This window comes from Nycticebus coucang, chromosome 1 (assembly GCF_027406575.1).
Source record: "Nycticebus coucang isolate mNycCou1 chromosome 1, mNycCou1.pri, whole genome shotgun sequence".
In the NCBI taxonomy this organism is placed as follows: domain Eukaryota; kingdom Metazoa; phylum Chordata; class Mammalia; order Primates; family Lorisidae; genus Nycticebus; species Nycticebus coucang.
Window position 1 is genome coordinate 160,447,858 of NC_069780.1, and position 20,170 is coordinate 160,468,027.

The 20,170-nt window shown below is 39.2% G+C and overlaps 1 protein-coding gene across 12 annotated transcripts in view; it reads right to left on the reverse strand.

Moving 5' to 3' along the window:
- GHR (growth hormone receptor) overlaps positions 1-20,170 on the reverse strand; it is a 302,031-nt gene that overhangs the window by 73,526 nt on the left and 208,335 nt on the right. For 9 of the 12 annotated variants that reach the window (XM_053591481.1, XM_053591489.1, XM_053591499.1 and 6 more), the window contains one exon: positions 18,557-18,622. The exons of the other annotated variants lie outside the window; for them this stretch is intronic. In XM_053591481.1, the coding sequence (XP_053447456.1) occupies positions 18,557-18,622 (66 nt within the window). The remainder of the gene's footprint in view (positions 1-18,556; positions 18,623-20,170) is intronic. 12 annotated transcript variants of the gene reach the window in all.

The following is a 20,170-nucleotide window of genomic DNA, read 5'->3' on the forward strand; positions in this document are numbered from 1 at the left end:
CCACATAATTATAGTCAAAACCAAGGCTATGTTTACAGTGTAAAGCTCAAGTGAATGGAGTTGTTTCATTTTAAGTGATTCATTTACCTCCTCTGTTGGCAATAGAAATGCATGGTAATGGAAGAGTCATTGTCTTAATATGCTTCTCTGAACAGCAATTTCAGATACTAAGAAGCCAACAAAGAAAATAAAATCCTTAAAACTCCAGACCCCAATATGAGGAAGTATGCAAGACACAATTCCCAGTCTGATCCCCACAGTGACTTCTAACTTGAAAATCTAGGGTGGGCGAGGTTATGGAGGTCAGCACGTTGTCATGGCTTCAGGGGCTCAGGAATACCCTTACTTGCTTTGCCTTGCTGTAGGCCATCACCAAGGCAGGTTGTAGGATTGACAGCATGGCGGTATTTTCTATCTAGATCCTCTAAGCTTTAGGATCTTCACTCAAACAAGCACAGAGAATGTCTATCCTGTAGAACTATGTATTCCCTTAGACATAATTTATTTGTACTCTGCTATGGGCCTAGCACCATTGTAGGTGCCAAGCACCCAGCAACCAACAAAGCAAAAGTCTCCGTGCTCATGGATTTGATCTGATGGATGATGTGCACTCGCCCACACTAGCTTATGTTCCAAAGCATCACGCAGTGAGCCACCAACTGAAACCTACCATGTTGTTTTGATATGGAAAGGAGAATGAGTAAAATATGTTGGAGTTCCATTTGCTGGGTTCATTTGTAATTAGCTATGAGATCGCCTTCTAGCCTTGTGACATTACTAGGAGTAAAGACAGGCACTTCATTTCCAACGTATCTGTCCCTTGTTTCCCCAAAGCAAAGTCTTCAGTCTAAAATAGTAAAACCTTAACATTCTCTGACTTGCCCTGTTCCTTGGAAACTTAAGTGAAGGAACGAAAACAACATTGTGGGAAACCAAAGAGTATGATTTGGGAGATGAGCCATGTCTAGGCACGTGTCTCCTGGATGTATTTTAGGAATTATTTTTAATAATATACATGCTTTTCTGTTCTTTTTCCTTTCAGAGTAAGCCAAGTTATTGAACCAATCTTCTCATAGCTTAGACCAACAAGCAGAAGCATATGATGCAAAGGATTATTTTCCTTGGTTCTGAGACACCCAAAAGTCGAATTGAGGTCTCCCAGGAATGATCAGCAACACTAAGAGAGCTAAATCATCTTTGAAATGAATGTGTCCTTTTTTTTTTGTCTTTTTTGAGACAATCTCACTCTGTTGCTGGGCTAGCATGCCATGGCATTAGCCTAGCTGACAGCAACCTCAAACTCTTAAGCTCAAGTGATCCTTCTGCCTCAGTCTCCTGAGTGGCTGGGACTACAGATGACCACCACCATGCCCAGCTGATCTTTTTTTTTTTTTTTAATTTTTAGTAGGTACAGGGTCTCAATCTTGCTCAGGCTGGTCTTGAACTCTTGACCTTAAGCCATCCCACCTTGGCCTGCCAGTGTGGTAGGATTACAAGCATGAGTTACTAGGCCTGGCCTGGAAATTCTGTACTTTTTGGTTATTATTTAGATTTCATCTTATGTGAGCTTGAACTCTATGCTACCCATAGTGCTCTCAGCCTCTAAGCCCCTGACATGGGACAGTGATGCAGAGGTGAGTGGAGACAAGGCAGCAGGGGCCACTCTTCATGGACAAGGACAAAGAGGCCACTCTTCAAAGGTTCTCCATGGACCTATAAACACAAGTTTGAAAGTTATAGCTCCAAGGGCAAGTAGTTAGAAGGCAGAAAGAAACAAAAGCCTGAATTTAGATGACTGCAAATAACTAGTTCTTTCCTTTCTCTTTCTTTTGGTTTGCAATTAAATCAACAGCCTATTAGTTATCTTTCCATTTTTGTTTGTTTCAGAAGTGATGAAAGTTTAATCCAAGGGGGAAGAATGTCAATGTTCCCTGGCCACAGAGTCTTGCAATCTCTACTGGGACACAGCAGTGTTTGCTATGATGAGATTTCGGTTTAAGAAATAGCTCATACCAAAAGGGTTTGTGTGCAAACAGAAGCCAGTGTGCCAGAGAACAGAGGCAATGAGATCTTCAGTCCAAGTTGAGCTCAAGTATGACCTAGCTAAGTCATTCTAGCGAAGTCATTTATTTTTCCTTGCCACTTGAAAACAAGTATGTCTTTCAACATGAAACCTTCAGGACCACCAATGGCTACACAATTCATTCAATGTCTAGTTAGCTAGAACTCAAACATTTTTTGGTTTTCCCACAGTAATTCTCTAACCTAGTGTTTTCATACATGGGAGTTTCTTACTTCTCTGAGATAAAACTCTGGTAAGGCTAATTTCATGAGTTCTACTGAGAAAACGAATTGTGTTTACCTGGGGTGGGGGCTTAGTCATTTGTTCATGAGGGATAACTCTATTTTTATCATGGAATTTACAAATAAATGTAAAAATAGGGAGCTTGGTTTAATGAACTCCTATGTGTTCACCATCAAGTGTTCATCAACACTTTACCAATCATGTTTTGTGTATTTCTCTGTCTTTTTTTAAGAAATCATATTCTTTTACCCATAACTATCTAGGCATATATCTCTAAAAGGTAAGCGTTCTCTCATTTTAAAAAATCACTCCAATATCAAACCTAAGAAATTAATAATATGTATAATTTCTGAATACCATCTGAGACTCAGTGTGTGCTGAAATTTTAAAAAATAATTGAAAAAATCTGTTGACAGTTTGTTTGAATCAGGATGCAAACAAGGGCCATGCAACATCGATTAAGTCTGTTTAAATTCATGATGCTCCCTTTTTCTTCTTTTTATTACATTATTTTGTTGCTGTTGAAGAAACCAGATAATTTATTATTTTATTGCATTTTTAAAGGGTCACTTAAAATGTTCCTCTCTCCTTGTTATTTCCTATAAACTGGAAGATAGACCTAGAGGCTTAATTTGATTCCGTTCAATTCTCCTGGAAAGAATCCATCAAGCAGTGAACTCCTGTATCAGGAAAAACATAATAACGTGTGATAAGACTGATCTGGGTTCAAGGTATTTTCAGCCTGATTCATGCAAAAGAGAGTATACCTAAATACTTTATCATTCACTGATCATCTGGCCTAACCCCTCATATCATTAGGGGATACAGAATGGTGATTTTTCTAATCCTACCATTTCTTTTGCATTTGTTAACTAGAATATGTTTATTAAAACAAATCTTATTTCCTTTCACCAACTATTCAGTTACCTTGAAATATAATTCATGATAAAATTCAAGGTAACCAAGATTCCCTCATTTTTTTTTAAAGCATCATTGTGAACTTAGAGATGTCATTTCTCTAACGGGAATCGCAGAATTGTGGGATTGGAATCGCAGAATTGTGAAGTCAATTCTTCTTTTTCAGATATTCTGGACTGTTTTCAGGGAAAAAAGCACCTGTGTTATCTTGCCCACGTTTCCCCTTTCTTTCCCATTTTCTCCACTCTGTCATGCTAATATTTTGCTAAGGTCCTTCAATAAAAATACATGAAGGCAAGATTGGGGACTAGATAACATCTAAAATTCCATGCCTATATGCACACCCTCTAGGGAAAACTGTCAATTTTTAATGAAGGATTTGCTTATACCCAGGTAAGGGTCACTACAGACATTTGAGCTCTGAATGTTTGATCGCTGCAGCAGATTCACATGACTGACCCAGGCTATGTCCACACTACTAAATGCAGCTGAGGAAGTGACACAACTCCAGCACAGTGGTCCTCCACCTTCCTAATGCCGCGACCCTTTAATACAATTCCTCATGTTGTGGTGACCCCCACCGTAAAATTATTCTCGTTGCTACTTCATAACTGTAATTTTGCTACTGTTATTAATCGTAATGTAAATATCTGACATGCAGGATGGTCTTAAGCGCCCCCTGTGAAAGGATTGTCGACCCCCAAAGGGGTCGTGACCCACTGGTTGGGAACTGCTGCCCTAGCAGCTTCTGCCCCTTTGGACATCACTGTCCATTGACGTAGTAATAGGCAATTTCTTTTTTCTTTTTTTTTTTTTTTGTAGAGACAGAGTCTCACTTTATGGCCCTCAGAAGAGTGCTGTGGCATCACACAGCTCACAGCAACCTCCAGCTCCTGGGCTTAAGCGATTCTCTTGCCTCAGCCTCCCGAGTAGCTGGGACTACAGGCACCCGCCACAACGCCCAGCTATTTTTTTGTTGCAGTTTGGCCGGGGCTGGGTTTGAACCCGCCACCCTCGGCATATGGGGCCGGCGCCCTACTCACTGAGCCACAGGCGCTGCCAATAGGCAATTTCTTAAAAAGAAGTTCCTTGGTCAGCTATTTCTGGAAAGTGTTGTGGTTCTTTTCTTTCTCTTGGAGGTTCATAATGCACACAAACAGATTAGAGGCTCTGATGGGTTCTGCAAGAACAAGGCCTGCTGAACTTTGCATGTCCCAGTATTTTGTAAGCGCTGGAGAAATGCTGTTCTAAAGATGGAGGGTGTGACGTGTCCGCCACCCAAGGAACTCCAAGATTGCTGGCAGTCACCAGAAGCCAGGAGGTGGCATGGTGCGGATCTTTCCCCAGAGCCTCCAGAGGGAACCAACCCTGATGGCACTAGAACAAAGTAAATTTCTGTGGTTACGCCACCATATCTGGGGTCATTTGGTATGATGAAGATCCATTCAGTATGGAATGCCTACATCAATATTTAATGAAAATATTGTATCCACAGATGATTCTGATGGGTGCACCCACCGAGAACCACCACTTTGAGATCTTGGAGGTTTAAGGATTGACCACTGGTCTACAGTTACAACACACTTACAGGGGTCTTCAAACATTTTAAACAGGGGGCCAGTTCACTGTCCCTCAGACCGTTGGCGGGCCGGACTATAGTTTAAAAAAAAAAAACAAACTATGAACAAATTCCTATGCACACTGCACATATCTTATTTTGAAGTAAAAAAACAAAACGGGAACAAATACAATCACACCACCTCATGTGGCCCATGGGCTGTAGTTTGAGGACTCCTGGACTAGGATTTTAGGCTATTGTTGTGGCTCTGGACTCACCAGTAAGGTCTCTTGATATTTATCTATAGATTCTTTTTCTTTTTTTCTTTTTTTAAAACACAAAGAAGTCCCAAAGAATATATTTTTGGGTCATCTGTTGAGAGGTACATAAGAACTAGCTCCTTATTACAGGTAGTGGTGATGGTTAAGGTTAGGGCATAGAAGGAGATATTTGTGGGCTCAAAAAGAAGAGGGAGAAACCACCGTTTATCAAATTAATCATACAGATCTTACTTGCAAAGAATTCTCATTTTGCAGCCTGAATAAGGCTGAGCTTCTTTTATTTTGATAATTTGGGAAATTTGGTCTTCAATGACTTCTGATTCTTCTAATTCACTTATAATCGTTCTGGATTCAGTTTTCTTTTTCTTTTGTTATTAGGTGCCTGTAAGGGCTGCTTCTTTCATTCCTAGATTTTATTAATCTGAAAACATTTGATTTCTTTCCCTAATTGTTCTCTTTTTAGCACCCTACCTCCCTGGTATCTTTTTGGTGTACTTTTTCCCTCTCAATCTTTTGGTTTCTCCAAGAAAAGCCAGAGAGGTAGCTTTGGTCCTGTAAATAACTGCAGACTAAAAAGTAAGGCACACGCTTTTATAAATACCTCAGTAAGCAGAGGTTTGCAGGGCAGAAAGGAATCGGTGTTTCTTACTCTGGTTTTCTGGTTCAACAGCTTCTCACAGTAAGGCTCACTATACCATAGGAGGTTATTTACTGGTAGTATAACCAAAATTATTCAGTTAAAAACTAAAATTTTGGGGAGACAAATTTTGCTTAATTCAAAATTTTTGCTCAGCTGGCTTTGCACCCAGGAAAGGCGGGGTACGTAGGGTGGAATATAGGGAAAGATGGAGGGCAGGGATAGTGAGGGCAGGATGAGATGGTGTGGGACACATTCCTTCCCCTGATGCACCACAGAGCTCCAGATCTAGCTCTCCTCGCCATTCTCAGCGCACCTGCAGCCTGAGCCAAGCAGGCTGCCCTGGGCATCTACCCACGACTTAATATTTTATTTATTGTTGTTGTTAAAATTGATCCACAGAGCCTTCTCATACCTGAACTGCTGAAGCAAAAACAAATTTTAAGTTAGAGACTCTAGGGCAGGCGTCCTCAAACTTTTTAAACAGGGGGCTAATTCACCGTCCCTCAGACCGTTGGAGGGCTGGACTATAGTTAAAATAAAAAACAAACTATGAATAAATTCCTATGCACACTGCACATATCTTATTTTGAAGTAAAAAAACAAAATGGGAACAAATACAATCGCACCGCCTCATGTGGCCTTCGGGCCACAGTTTGAGGTCCCCTGTGGGGCTTCTAAATGTGCACGCATAAAAGAACCCTACTAAGACAGCAGTATGTGATTATTGACAACTGAGTCATCCAGACAGTAAATGTTTTCAAGGCTCACAGAAAGGGGGCTTTGGACGGAGTTTAGTCCAGTAAGGTTTGAATTTGCCCTTTGGAAAAGTTGAGAGTATTTCTTTTAACAGCATAGCTTCTAGCCATTTGTACAGACTCATTTTTATAAAGCTAAGGTCAGTCTACCAGGGGAAGGAGGAAGGGAAGGGAACATTAATCCACAAGGCGCCACCCCCTGTAAACATTTTACCCCATCTTGTCTAAGAACAGCCCTGAGGGAAGACTTGGAAAAAATTAAACCAGGCTCTAGGACACCTCTTCTTTTTCCTGTACTACCTCTTAGTTTGGGTGCCTTGCATGGGCTACCCACTGCTACGCTCTGGCTCCCTGGAAACTGGTGAGCCTCTCAGCCCTTCCCTGTTCTCCACCTGTGAAGGATGACCTGACCCATCTGTCAGCCAGACTAAGGCACTAACATGAAAGCAGGGCTTCTTCAACTAAGCTCCTTTGGGCTTCAAAATTAACTTTTGCATTTTCATGTAGAGATAAATGGCAATTAACAGACATCATACACGTAACTTAAAAAATTTGTTTTTTAAAATCAATGTTTTTTCCTAAAGTGGGTTGTACAAGCATTCTCTAGGGTCAGTGAGAATTTCATTTCCTTGAAAAATATCCTATTCAAATAGGAAATACACTATGCTAGATGCAGGATCTTTCTTCTCCCCCCAGGAAAATATAAATGAACTTAAACAGGAGATAAGCTTTGGCGAGCATGCGAAGGGGTGGGCAGGGTGCATTCAGTGACCCGAACAAGTACTACTCTTTCAGGAGTAGTAATAGTAATAGTATCAGTAGCAGCAGAGGTAGCTGTAGTAAAAATAATAACATTCCTAACATTTATTCCATATCTACTTTGTGCCAAGAACTTTTCTATCTATCCATATGCTCCTCACAATGACCCTTTCAGATAGATGTTAGTATCTCTATTTACAGATGGATAAATCGAAACTTGTAGCATATTAGCAGTATGCTTGGTGCATACACACTAGACAACTCATGGTCCCCAGCTCTTCAAACTCCACAGTCCTCATTACAAAGCCTGTGGGACCAGATGAAACCAACAGCGGAGTTTATCACAACCACGACTGCCTGATAAGAACAAACACCTCCCAGACTTTTGTAGGACCTTGTTTGCTTTTTCTCCATGAGACAGAAAAATGGCAGAAGAGAAGTATCTAGTGTTCTCATATCTGAGAAAATAGTTATGTTACCTATCTGTATTAGTCTTAATGTTGGGCAAAAAATGCCAAACTCAAACACCATGCAATATATGTTAACATCTCTCCTTCCACTTCCCTTCTCCCTTTGCTCTTAGGTTACTCCTGGAATTTGGCATGATACTTACTTAACAATATTATTAAGCTTCCATTTTGTTCAAGGCCGTGGTTAAATCAAGAGAAGAAGAGAAGAGCATATAAGGAAGACTCAGACCTTACTTTCAAAGTAGAAAAGAAGGTTCTATGAGTACATGAGCCACTTGTGGCTGGTTCAATGTAAAAGATGATGCATACCCTTAAAAGTTTTTGGAACTCACAGAAAGAAAGCTTTTGTTACGGTAAAGTAAAGATGGAAAAGCTGAAGGCTGCTTTTCTATGACATGTGAAAAGTCAAAAGATAACCTTCAGCAGTGCAGACATGAATGACCCTTGAGAACACCTCAAGGCCTCATGAATGGCCACTGAAAATACATCTGTTAGGGTTCTGTGAAGTTTCAGATTGATGATTCTTTTATGGCACACAATTTCCTCTGTCTGTTCTTCAGCATGAATTCAGTGGAAGCAGTCAGCTTATAAAAGAGCCATAAACCTTCAAAGTCCAGTGTGACTTCAAACTAGACCTGTATGTTGCATGAGTCTTTTAAGAAATAAATATGTGATAATGATGACATGTCTCAGACAATCCAGTTGCAAATAATTGCCCATTATATCCATCACCAAGCATTGAAAGGTGTTTAGTCTACATTTGATGGAGTATCTTTGATAATAATGAGTGTATATGTCCACTCAGTTAATCCTTACTTTACAATTTACAGTTATGTGCTGCATAATGACATTTTGGTCAACAACAGACTACCTTTTAAAACATAGCCATGATGATTTTTTGTTATTAGAAATAAACCATAAAGGTATATACTAATGCTGCAAATAGAAATATGGTGCAAGGGCATATGTAATTGAAAATTTTCAACTACAGTCATGTGCTGCATAATGATGTTTTGGTTGGTGAAGGACTGCATATACAATGGTAATCCCATAAGATTATAACACCATGTTTTTACCATAGCTTTTCTATGTTCAGATATACAAATACTTGCCATTGTGTTGTAATTGCTTGTTGCATTCAGTAAAGTAACATGCTAAACTGGTTTGTAGGCTATCCCATATAACTTAGGTGTGCAGTAGACTATACCACATAGGCTTTTGTAAGTGTACTCTATTATGTTTGCAGGGGGACAAAATTGCCTGGTGACATGTTTCTCATAATGTATCCCCATTGTTAAGTAATCTCCACTGTTAAGTATGTATAACTGCAGTTTATTTCAGACGAGCTAACTTTGAAGTAAACTTACAAAGTGAATCCTAAATTCTTATTAATGCTAATTACCAAGTTGTAGATAATTTGCTACAGGAGAATAAAAGATGGCAGCCAGTACAAACTTGATGACTAGTTCTTTAAAATACTGTATTATAGAAATGATCATTTTGTTGTTTAGAATAGGGGTCAGCATACTTTTTCTTACAGTGCCTGATAGTAAATATTTTGGGCTTGTGGGTCTGTTGTCTGTGTTTTAGCTGCTCAGCTCAGCCCTTGTATCCTCAAAGCAGCCAGAGTTGATCTGAAATAACTAGGTACAGCTATGTCCAATAAAACTTTATTTGCTAAAACAAGCATTTGTTCAGACGGACCCTGGTTTAAATATTTGTTGACCTACAGAAAAAAAAATTCAAGTAGTTCGTTCTATACCATATATAATGAATTATATGCAAATAAATTTCTATACATTATACCATATTTTTAAAAGCCCTTTGAAAGTTGTATAACCTATCTTCTAAATAATGTTATTTATTTAGTAAATAATTACCCCTTGTGTTATTTTTGGTTTAAATATATATTATCTCATATTGCATGTATTTGTCATGAGGTACACTATGTACAGTCTGCTTTCTAAGTATATAAATTAATCTGCATTAAAATCAGGGCACACCTACATAAATTCAAGATATTTTTCTCAGTGTACAAAGTATACATTATCTGAAAAAATTGTTCACCACAGTAAGAGCTGGTGTGAACAAAGGGCCTTTCTGGAATGACAGATTCAGGTTACCTTTCCTGGTGAAAGGCTTCTGTATGCAGAAGCAAGAGCTCTTTTGAGAGCAGCCATTAGAGTTGGTTTTGAAGCTGTAGAATTAAGCAGAAAATCAGCAGGCTGTAAGCTAAAACTCAAAGGTCACAACCAACTGTCAAATACATTAACTTTCTAGAGTCACTAAAAAGTGTTCTCCACCCATCAGGGTCACCCAGGGTGAAAGAATGTTTGTCTTGGATTTCATCCTTGAAAAATGTGTGTTATGCTTTGGCAGACAAGCCATGCTAGGAATCAGTATATAGTATACACAGGCATGCTGGAATTTTTAGGAAGATGCTTTATCATCCTTCTCAGGCTTCTTAAAAAAAGTTTGTTCACTTCAAAGATCAAGGCTTTTAGAGGCCTGTGCCTATGAACAGATTTCTGTTTTCTTATTGTTTGGGTTCCAAAAGAAATAGAAGACCTTGATTGATCCCTACAACCAGAAGAGACCTCCATTCCAGAGGTTTCCTTAATAGTGGCCTGAAATAATGCAGAGAGGTAAGTCTCTTTTCAACCAAATGGTAGGTAACTCCTTACCATTGTTCATGGGCATGGATCAGCAAATTGCTTGGAGTTGGGGGAATATAAAATGGTTAAGGCCTCATATTTATCTTACACAGAATTCTCCCAACAACTACATGAGAAAGCAAGGCAGTATATCATAAAGCACTAACATTCATGAAACTCATGGCAGTCATTATCTGGGTATTTCAGGCTGGAAAAAAGTCACTGCAAAGTCCCCATTTTAAGATCAGTAAACACGGCTGTTTGAATTATCAATATATATACAGGGTGTCCATAAAGTTCATGCACATCATCCAGGATTTATTTTGTTTACCTAGGGATACATACAACATATCGCTCTGACAAACTACTTTTTACTTTCTTGGTCTCTTAAGAGACTTAAGTAAGCTGTTTTTTCTGTATTTCCATTTCTTCTTCTATAAAGTACATTTCCTTCCTTCTTTTTCAGTGAAGCAAGGAAAGGGGATAAATAGTATCCTTAGGATGTTTGGTGTTGTCTAGAGGTTAGTGCTGTGAGTCAGGAAAAGCTTACCACTCGTTTGGGTGCAAGAGAGAGCCGCCATAAACACTGTTTCCCTAAAAGGGATCACAAGAATCTATGTTTACTTACTACTGAACTGTTTATAAATAAGGAGACTGTCACGAATTCAATGCCAGTACTCAAAGTTAGTGCTGCTCTCTACTGAACGTCCGAAGCTCAAGTTCTTTGTAACAAATAAAAACTCCACATGCACGCTAAGACACCATTTCTGCCAGATATACTTCTCTTACCTTGTGCTTAGTTTAGCCCAATTGTCAGCTAGTAAGCCTTTGAGGTTGCAAATATCTGATGGAAAAGAAGGTTTAAAACTTCTTTTAAGAGCTGAAAGTGCTTCAGCTCTTTTGGAGACAGTAATAGGCCACAGGCAGGAGCAGGATTACTCACTTGGCAGCTGAAATGCCAACAGGACAGCAGTGTTATCCCGGAGATTCCTGTGCCAGACTCCAGGACTAGACCACCACACTGGTTCCATGACCTGTGATTAAGGTTCTGTGGAAGGCTTTTAGGAGCAACTGTATTTATAATCAGAAATAGACAAGAGAAATTTCTCTTCCTGTATGTCTTTATCCATCCCCTTTCATTCATGAAGGGCCATGGAGGAGACTCCATGGTAGCCCAGGAGTACTTAAGACACAGGGGAAAGCTGGGCTTCTATTTTTTTTCCATTTTTCTGTCCATGTGCAAAATTCAACAACTAGTTATTAAACACTCAGCATGTGCCAGGAACTTAGCAGGTACCAAAGGATGCAAGGATGCATAAGATACAGTTTCTATCCTTGTAAACAGTGCAGTTTATTAAGGGGTGGGGGACAGAACCCAAAAGTCATTAAGTTGAACCAAACATCTAATGATTTTATGGTCTAAAACAGATTTGAGTTTGAGCAATTTCATAGGGTTCCACCTGATTAAACATCGGAATAAAATAAAAGCCATGACAAAATATGATAAATATCACATAAACATCCCGTGGGGTCAGATACTATTCTAACTACTTTAAGTATATGAACACTTGTAAGTCTCACAACAACTTTATGAGGTAGGTATGATCAGCATTTTTATTTTAAAGATTCAAAAAACCCCAAGACACAGAGAAGTTGCAAAACCTAGTTCAGATGATGCAGGAGGTTAAGTGGTAGACCTGGGACTTAAACTAAAGCTGTCTTGCTATAGAGACTAAGTTCTTAAACCGCTGTGCTAAACTATCTCATCTTCTCTTAGAAGGAGAAACAGAGGATTACTGAGCTTCCCGAAGGAGAAGCACATATCCTCTTGGAGGAACTGGGAAAAGCTCTATGAATAATGTGCTCTTCAAAATATGCCTTCCAGGACAATATCCAGGAAGGATTGTTTTAGTCTGTGAGGAAACAGGTGAAGGGGTCAGTGTGAACTGACATAATAAGAATAAATAGGACAAAAAAAAAATAAGGCTAGAAAAGTACATAAGATCCATGTTGTAGAATTTTGTGAATGCCCCAGAGATAAATTCATTCATAATATAAAAAAGAGCTGGGAGCTACTGAGGATGACTGGGCAGAGGAATTGCTAGATCAGAGGTAAACAGGAAGATTTAATCTAGAAAGAGAAAAAATGGTAGCCTGGAATAGAAAAGAATAGGAGATAGGAAGAGAAATGAGGGAGCTAGGACAGGAGTCTAGCTAAGAATGGTATGAACACCCGAGCACACAAGATGAAGTTCACTGCAATAATTTTTTGTCTCAAAAATGTGCTTTTGTTCATTCTGGGAAGCTGAGGCAAGTGAATTGCGCGAGCTCAGGAGTTTGAGACAAGCCTGAGCAAGAGTGAGACCCCATCTCTAAAAAACCAAACAAATAAACAACTAGCTGGGCGTTGTGAGGGGTGCCTGTAGTCCCAGCTACTTGGGAGGCTGAGGTAAGAGGATCACTTGAGCTCAAGATTTTGACGTTGCTGTGAGGTGGACACCACAGCACTCTGTGGAGGGTGACAAAGTGAGACTCTGTCTCAAAAAAAAAAAAAGTTTTTGTTGAAAAGTGAAAGTAACTTTATGAAGGAAGTTGTTTATAAACCTACAGAATTTAAGCAATTCATACCCATCTAATATGATAATCTTTTGCAATCCTTTCAACACTTAAATCTGACCTTAGTTAATAATGTTTATGTTCAGATGTCTGTTTTCATAAAATCTTAGACTAATTTATGCTCCAATGGGCATTCAATAAAATTTGTTTCAGTTGGATATTTTTTTGATTTTGAGGTAGAAATACTATTGATCACAAAATTTATACTTTTATATTAATACAGGGAAAATTCGGTAAAAAGTAATGACTTTAAAAAATGGGGTTTTTTCATAGGGTTCCATCTGATTAAACATCGGAATAAAAAAAAAATCCCCCCTCAGGAAGATGTGCAGTCATCTAAAAAATCTCTCTCTATGTAAATGTTTAATAAAGTCTATTATATTTGATCCACATGTTCATCAAATCTTCTTTCAATAGCCAATCATGACAGAAAAATAAAATTATTGGGAAAAAAAACAAAGAATGTGGAACCATAGTCCTATAGCTGGGGAGTCTTGCCTTTTTTGGGAGTACAGGACTAAAAATGTTCTGCTTTTTTAAGGAAGATTATAACCTCCTTTATCCTTCTTCTCAGAAGCAAAATGAAACTTTTTTTGTGGTAAATTTATAGCATTAGTTCTTTAAAATATAATGAAGATGTCTACATATCTCTTTAAACTGAAAACTCTGTCAACATCTCTCACTATGTTTTTGCTCATGCTCACCCTGGGCTGGCCTTTGCATGAGCGGTGCATGCTGTTAGCCACGTATGTGAACTGAAAGGTCCTCACAGGGTTACTATCCAAAAACAGTTCTTCCTTTCCAGAAAAATGTTTCTTAAGAATGTACTCTGTGGAAAGTATGTTAGGACACTCTCATTAATGTAAGCACATTCATCTACATGGATTAGGGCCTTTCACCAGCCCAGCAAAGTCCTGAGGGCTTAGAAAATTGGACAGATAATTTTTGGTAAATGAGAGAAGAAAGATGACAGCAAGGTGTGATTCTTGAGGTGGTGATAGTTTGGGCAGATTTTAACTGGTCTGGATTGACCCTATGCTTCTCTCCAGAGCTACTGATGCTTGGCCAATGATATTTAACTAAAGAAAAAATCATGTTCTATAGTCATGGATCTGTGAGTAGTCTCAGGACAGGATACTAGCCTGTCAACATTGTTCATTAATATAATTGGACTTATGACTTGCATTTACTTTGGTAAAACCAGGGGCTGGGGGTCTAATGGTTAAGGCTGGCCACATAGCTAGATTGTGTCCATGTGACCAGCTCACTGTAGGAGATCCCCACCATGGGAAGACTTTTTAGGCTTCCTGGTACTGAGGTGCTTGGCAGGCACATGGGAGGAGTTTCAGATCTGGAGACAAAGTGCATCCTGTGTGATCCAGCAGTGGGAAGACAAAAAGGCCTGTATTGAGATATTGAGATCATGGTCAACATACGCACCCTTTGCACCCTTACGCACCCTTTATCCCATGAGTATAAATCATTTGGTTCCTCTAAGTCCTTTCAGTGGTGGAACACTTATGGTGATAATATATAATTAACACAGGTGGGGAATCTGATCTTTTAAGAATGGCCCCACCCAGAAAAGAGGCCCTTGATAACCAAGGGTGCTGGTGGAAATTGCTAAGTATGGAGAAATTAAAGATATTTTTGCTAAATTTATTTGCAATATAACTTACTACTTACTATGCTGAAGGAATCATTTTAGGTACTGTGAATTATGTCCAAGACATAGCTACTCATAATCCAGATACAGAGGTAAAACATATATGCAAATAATAGACTCCAAAACAGCATGTAGTATGTTCCTTATGAGTGGGGTTATGAGCTGAATTGTATCACCCCCTGATTTCATATGTTGAAGTCCTGACCCCCAGTACCTCAAAAGGTTACCATATTTGGAGGAAGAGTCTTTAAAGAGGTAATTAAGTAAAATGGAGTCATTAGGGTAATTCTTAATGCAATATGATTAGTGGTCCTCACAAGAAGAAGGGATTCAGACACAGGAAAAGGGGGAAGACTATGTGAAGATACAGGGAGGAGACAGCCATCTATGGCCACGTGTAAGTTGCAGAGAGAAGCTTCACAAGAAACCAACATTGCCAATTCCCTGATCTTGGACTTGTAGCCTCCAGAACTTTGACAAAATTATTGTTTAAGACGCCCAGTCTGTATTACTTTGTTGTGGCCATCCTAGCAGACTAATATACATATGCTATGAAATATAATGTTCTGTCCCATAGACAAGCAGGGAGAAGGGAGAAATTGCTTCAGGCCAAAGCTGACAGTGTTTTGGTTGAACCTTAATGTGTGAGCAGATCAGGATTTATATTTATTTATAGAACACAGGCTGGGGTGGAAGGGAGGATAGTTCTGGAAGATTTGATGACATGAGCAATACCTCAGAGGAGGGAAAATGCAGTGTGTCTAGGGAGTGGTAAGTGGTCTGAACTTACAAGCTGGGTTTGTGGGTTTTCAATGTCTTGGGACAGGCTTGCAGTTTAACATTTAGGTAGTGGAGAGAGCACCAAAGATATTTAGTCTTACTCAGAGCATAGGAACATTATTATTGCCATAGGAAGGTGGATCCAAGGAAGGAGTGATGGGGCAGGGGGTGCGAGGAAAGAGACAGTTACTAAAAGCTTATTGCCATAGGCCAAGTATAAAGGAAAAGTGGTTGAGAGAGGGAGGTGGCATTTGTTTCACTTATGTTCAGTCAGTTCTGGCTAGGATTTGTCCTGATAGGATTTTTATTTTATTTTTCTTTCATGGGGGTTTTGTTTAGAATCTGAGAATTTAGAAAAGTACACAAGAGGAAATATGTAGATTATAATTGTGTGTTCTCAAGCTAGAACACACATGTAAAGTTATGTCTATAATGACAGCCTTTTGATGTCAGGACAATATCTCACTCTTTCTCCTTCCAGGTGCAGAGATAAATGTTGGGTACTAAGCAGAGTTGAGTATTTGTGATACAATGACAACTGTAAATTAAAATAAAATCTTAAGCCCCTCAACTAACTGAATAGATACCCTCTCGGCCAAGGAGATGCCAGCAAAACCTTAAAGTTGAGTTGCTGGCTGTGAGGAAAAGGGACCTCAGACACACCTAGTTATGTCCCGACCCTTTCAGAGTTATTCTTTGCAACAATAAGACACAAAATCATTAACAGGCCGAAGGTCATGTAAGACAAAGGTTAAAACATACGGAACACTTGAGTCTTCACTCATGCTCAGTGAGTTGTCTCTTATTAATGGACTTTCTTAAGTTAAAACATTCCAAGCTTTTAGACAAAGTTTCATTTCTTTAACCAATTGCAAATCAAAGAATTTTTAAACCGACTTATAATCTGTAAGCACTCCACCCCTCCAACCCCACCCCAGATTCCCTGCCTTTTCTGTCAAACCAATGCATGCTTTCCACGTATTGATTTATGATTTTATGTGTAATTCCTGTCTCCCTGAAGAGTATAAAACCAAAGTGTAACCGGACTATGGCAGGACCACTTACTTAAGGCTTACAGGGCGTGGCTCTTCAGGTCAGGGTTGCACGAGGTCAGTCAGAAATAAACCTCTTTAAATTATTTTACAGAGTTTGGGTTCTCTTCCATTGACACAGTGACACAGTGAGGCGATGTGAGCACTTGGGTCTGTCACATCTGGATGGGATGGTCTGTCAAATCTGGATGGGATACTCATGATGCTAAAGGTGGACACGTGTCCAAGCATGCACTCACTGACACAGACACAGGCACTGACATGGACACTCAGACAACTATTCCCAGGACAGAGAGCAGGAGACTTTTGATAAGAAGTTGAAGGGTAGGGGAGGTCAGTGTCTGTGTAATTTACTACATATGAATGATAACTAGCTAGTCTTCTTACCTACACAAAGACAAGGCATCAATGTATGCCAGACTGCTATGACTGCTGGGAAATCATTCAGCACCTCCTCCACACCTAGGAGCCACATCCCAACCAGGCACAAAGGAAATGGCTTGGAGAAATCATTCGACCCCTTTGGGGGAAAGCTGAGAGTAACAGATTATGTTTGCTTGTGAAGATGGTTCCAACAGGAAGCACACACCAGCACCATTAGCAACACACCCTCAGTGGATTCCTTCTCATTTCCTCACAGAAAGTAACAACAGGAGAAAGTAACAACAGGAGAAAGTAACAACACTCAACAACTTCTGTTGAGTGAAGGAAGGCTGTGGAATACACTGGCTGGGATAACCCAAACATAACTAAACCCCCACCTCTTTTACAACCCTTGTGATAATCAGGGAGCAGATTAACATGTCAGATGTTTCTGAAACAGGAGAGTTGTAAAGAGTTTGTGGTCTGGCACAACTGACAAGTGCATGACGTGAAAACAGTACCAACTCTGCTTTATGGTAACCTCCGAGGAAATGATGCTTAAATCTACATTAGAAACCTACTCTGCAATTTAGTCATAAAATCCAAATTATGGTTTCATGACCTCAGAATTACCAACAAAAAGGGCAGCAGCTTAAACTTACTAGGTCCACTGTCTTCCCTTCTTTGACTGCATAATGTGGACTCTAGCGTACGTACGGTACTTCCACCAGTGAAGAAAACCCAGACCTAGAATTTAATTAGAAAGGCACCTCTTATGTGATGAGGATTTTTCAGGTGATGTGAAGTATTCACAAGAAGCATAAAATATAGGCTTTGCTTTAGAGTTCAATACAATTAATTCATCTATGCAGCCCACACAATCCAGTAAGTTCTATGCTCAGTGCTGACATATACTAAATAGGAAGTAAATGCTATCATGGGGTGACAGAGTTTCATGAAAGAACACAGGGCAGAGAAACAATCTGGGCCTAGAGAATTTAGACAAGCTTCTCCACAGAGCTAATTTTTGTGTTCAGCCTTGTGGGTGAAGAGGAGATTGTCAAGGGAGAAGGGAAAGTGTAAAGCCATTTTTAAAAGGGTACATGTTGGATCTATTAAGTATAGAGTATAAATGTCTTAACACAGTAATTAAGTAAACGAGATGAGGTATATATCAGTGCTATGTAAGCGTTCCTAATTCTATATGAAATCAGCATATTGTACCCCATAAATGCATTAATGTATACATGATTGATGTGTTTATGATTTAATTTTTAAAAAAGAAGAATACAGAGCTTCCACAAAGGCAAAATTTTGATGCCTAAGGCAATTTGGTGGCTTATCTAAGGTTGATGAGACAAGATTAATCTATCAATTAAATCACTAGATAAATATTCCAAGATAATAATTTAAACTAGAATTTGTGTAAAAACAAGATTTTCTTAAATTCAATGAATAATTATTGATCCACAATAAATTATTTCCTCATTTTTTTCTCCTTCATTAATCTGGCCTTGCTTAATCTCTAAGTTTAGGCAAAATATAAGGAAACAGCCTTACAGGGAAGTTAAAAAATAAATCCTGAAAAAATATGGAGTTTTTTTGCTTGCTTATAAAATTTCAATTCAGTCACTCTTCCAGTTATCAATATCCCCCCAGCCCCCAAATATAGAAAGGGCAGTAGCTTGATTAAGCATGGAAAATTTTGCTGAAGGAAGCCAAAGGACTGAAATTCTTACTTGTCCCTAGGGCTGGATTAACTCTTTGCAGACTCTGGGATTCTCTGCCAAGAAGAGCTGGGGTGGCTGGAATGAAAAGAGAAGAAAGCCATCAGTCATCTGTGACAAAACCATCTGATCTGACCTATTATGGCATCATTTTCAATGAGAAAGTATGACCTGTTCCCTCATAATAATACCCCTACTTTAAATTAAAATTGTACCTACCCCCTAAAAGGAACACATAAAAGTCATAGCAAATGAAAACCTTCTAGTCTTAGTCACATCTGGTCTCAAGCCTAGACTCAGTAGGAAACAATTTAAAAGCAAAAAAGTGCCCTCCTTTATCATTTTGAATCTAAACTTGAGTCTTGCTTGTAAAAACAAGGACTATAAATTTTTTCTTAAAAACAGTATGAAAAACACATCAGTCAAAAAAATTTATTTTTAGAAATAAACATGTGAACTATCCCAGGAGTAGAGAAGGAATGAGGGGAATGAGGAATACTAGGACAAGAGAGACACAGAACTTTATGACATATTATGGGCAATAATTCATCTCTTGTAAAAGTAGTTATAATTTGATTGACATTGGTAGTAGATTGCATTAAAAACAAGAAAGAATGGGAAATGATCAATGTAGTTGCCACTCTACCTTGAATTATTCCACTGGGTTGCTCTGCAAACATCTCAGCTGCAAACAGTATGAGACTGTTGTCTGGGCTTGGTGGAGAAAGGTGTTTCTCCAGGATGCCCCATGTCAGATCATGTTAACTCTGGGTTTCTTAATGGGTCATTGCAGACCAGGCCCACAACAAACTCTGAGTTTTACCTTAAAGGTAAAGCTACTTGAAATATTGTAAAATATATTTAGTAGAACCTCCATAGTTGACCACCTCAAGTTGACCTAATTTTCATAGACTGGACATGCCCCACATGTACATATAAGTACAACAGGCCTAGTTCCTCTGTATGCTGACCAGTTTATTACAGTCCCTTGAGTGGTCAACTTATAGAAGTTCTACTGTTTTTGGTCCTGTGTTTCCTGACATAATTCCTACAAGCTTTGGTATCTCCACAGTGGTAAGGGTTTCTCTATATGCTAATGAGCTGACTCAGGATGGGGGCTGGTGGAAAGACCAAGGCTTCACCAGGGGGTTGGGACTGTTCAGCTGCACACACCCCAACCTCTAAGGAGGGGAGAGTGACTAAAGGATAAGTTGATCACCAATGGCCAATGATTTATTAATCACGCATATGTAGTGATGCCTCCATAAAAACCCAAAAGGACTGGGTTTGGAAAGAACCTGGAGAATTGCACCCATGGGGATGCTGGGTGGATGGTGTGCCCATACCTTGCCCTCTCCATCTTTTCATATGTATCCTTTGTAAACATAAGTAAGCCATCATAGCCAATTATAAAGCCCTGGGAGAGGGTTGTGGGTACTCCAATTTAGAGGCAATTGTCAGAATTATAGGTGATGATCTATTACTTCTTTTTATTTACTTTTTGGTTTTGTTTTTGAGACAGAGTCTTACTATGTCACCCTTGGTAGAGTGCCATGGTGTCACAGCTCACAGCAACCTCAAATTCTTGGGCTTAAGCAATTCTCTTGCTTCAGCCTCCCAAGTAGT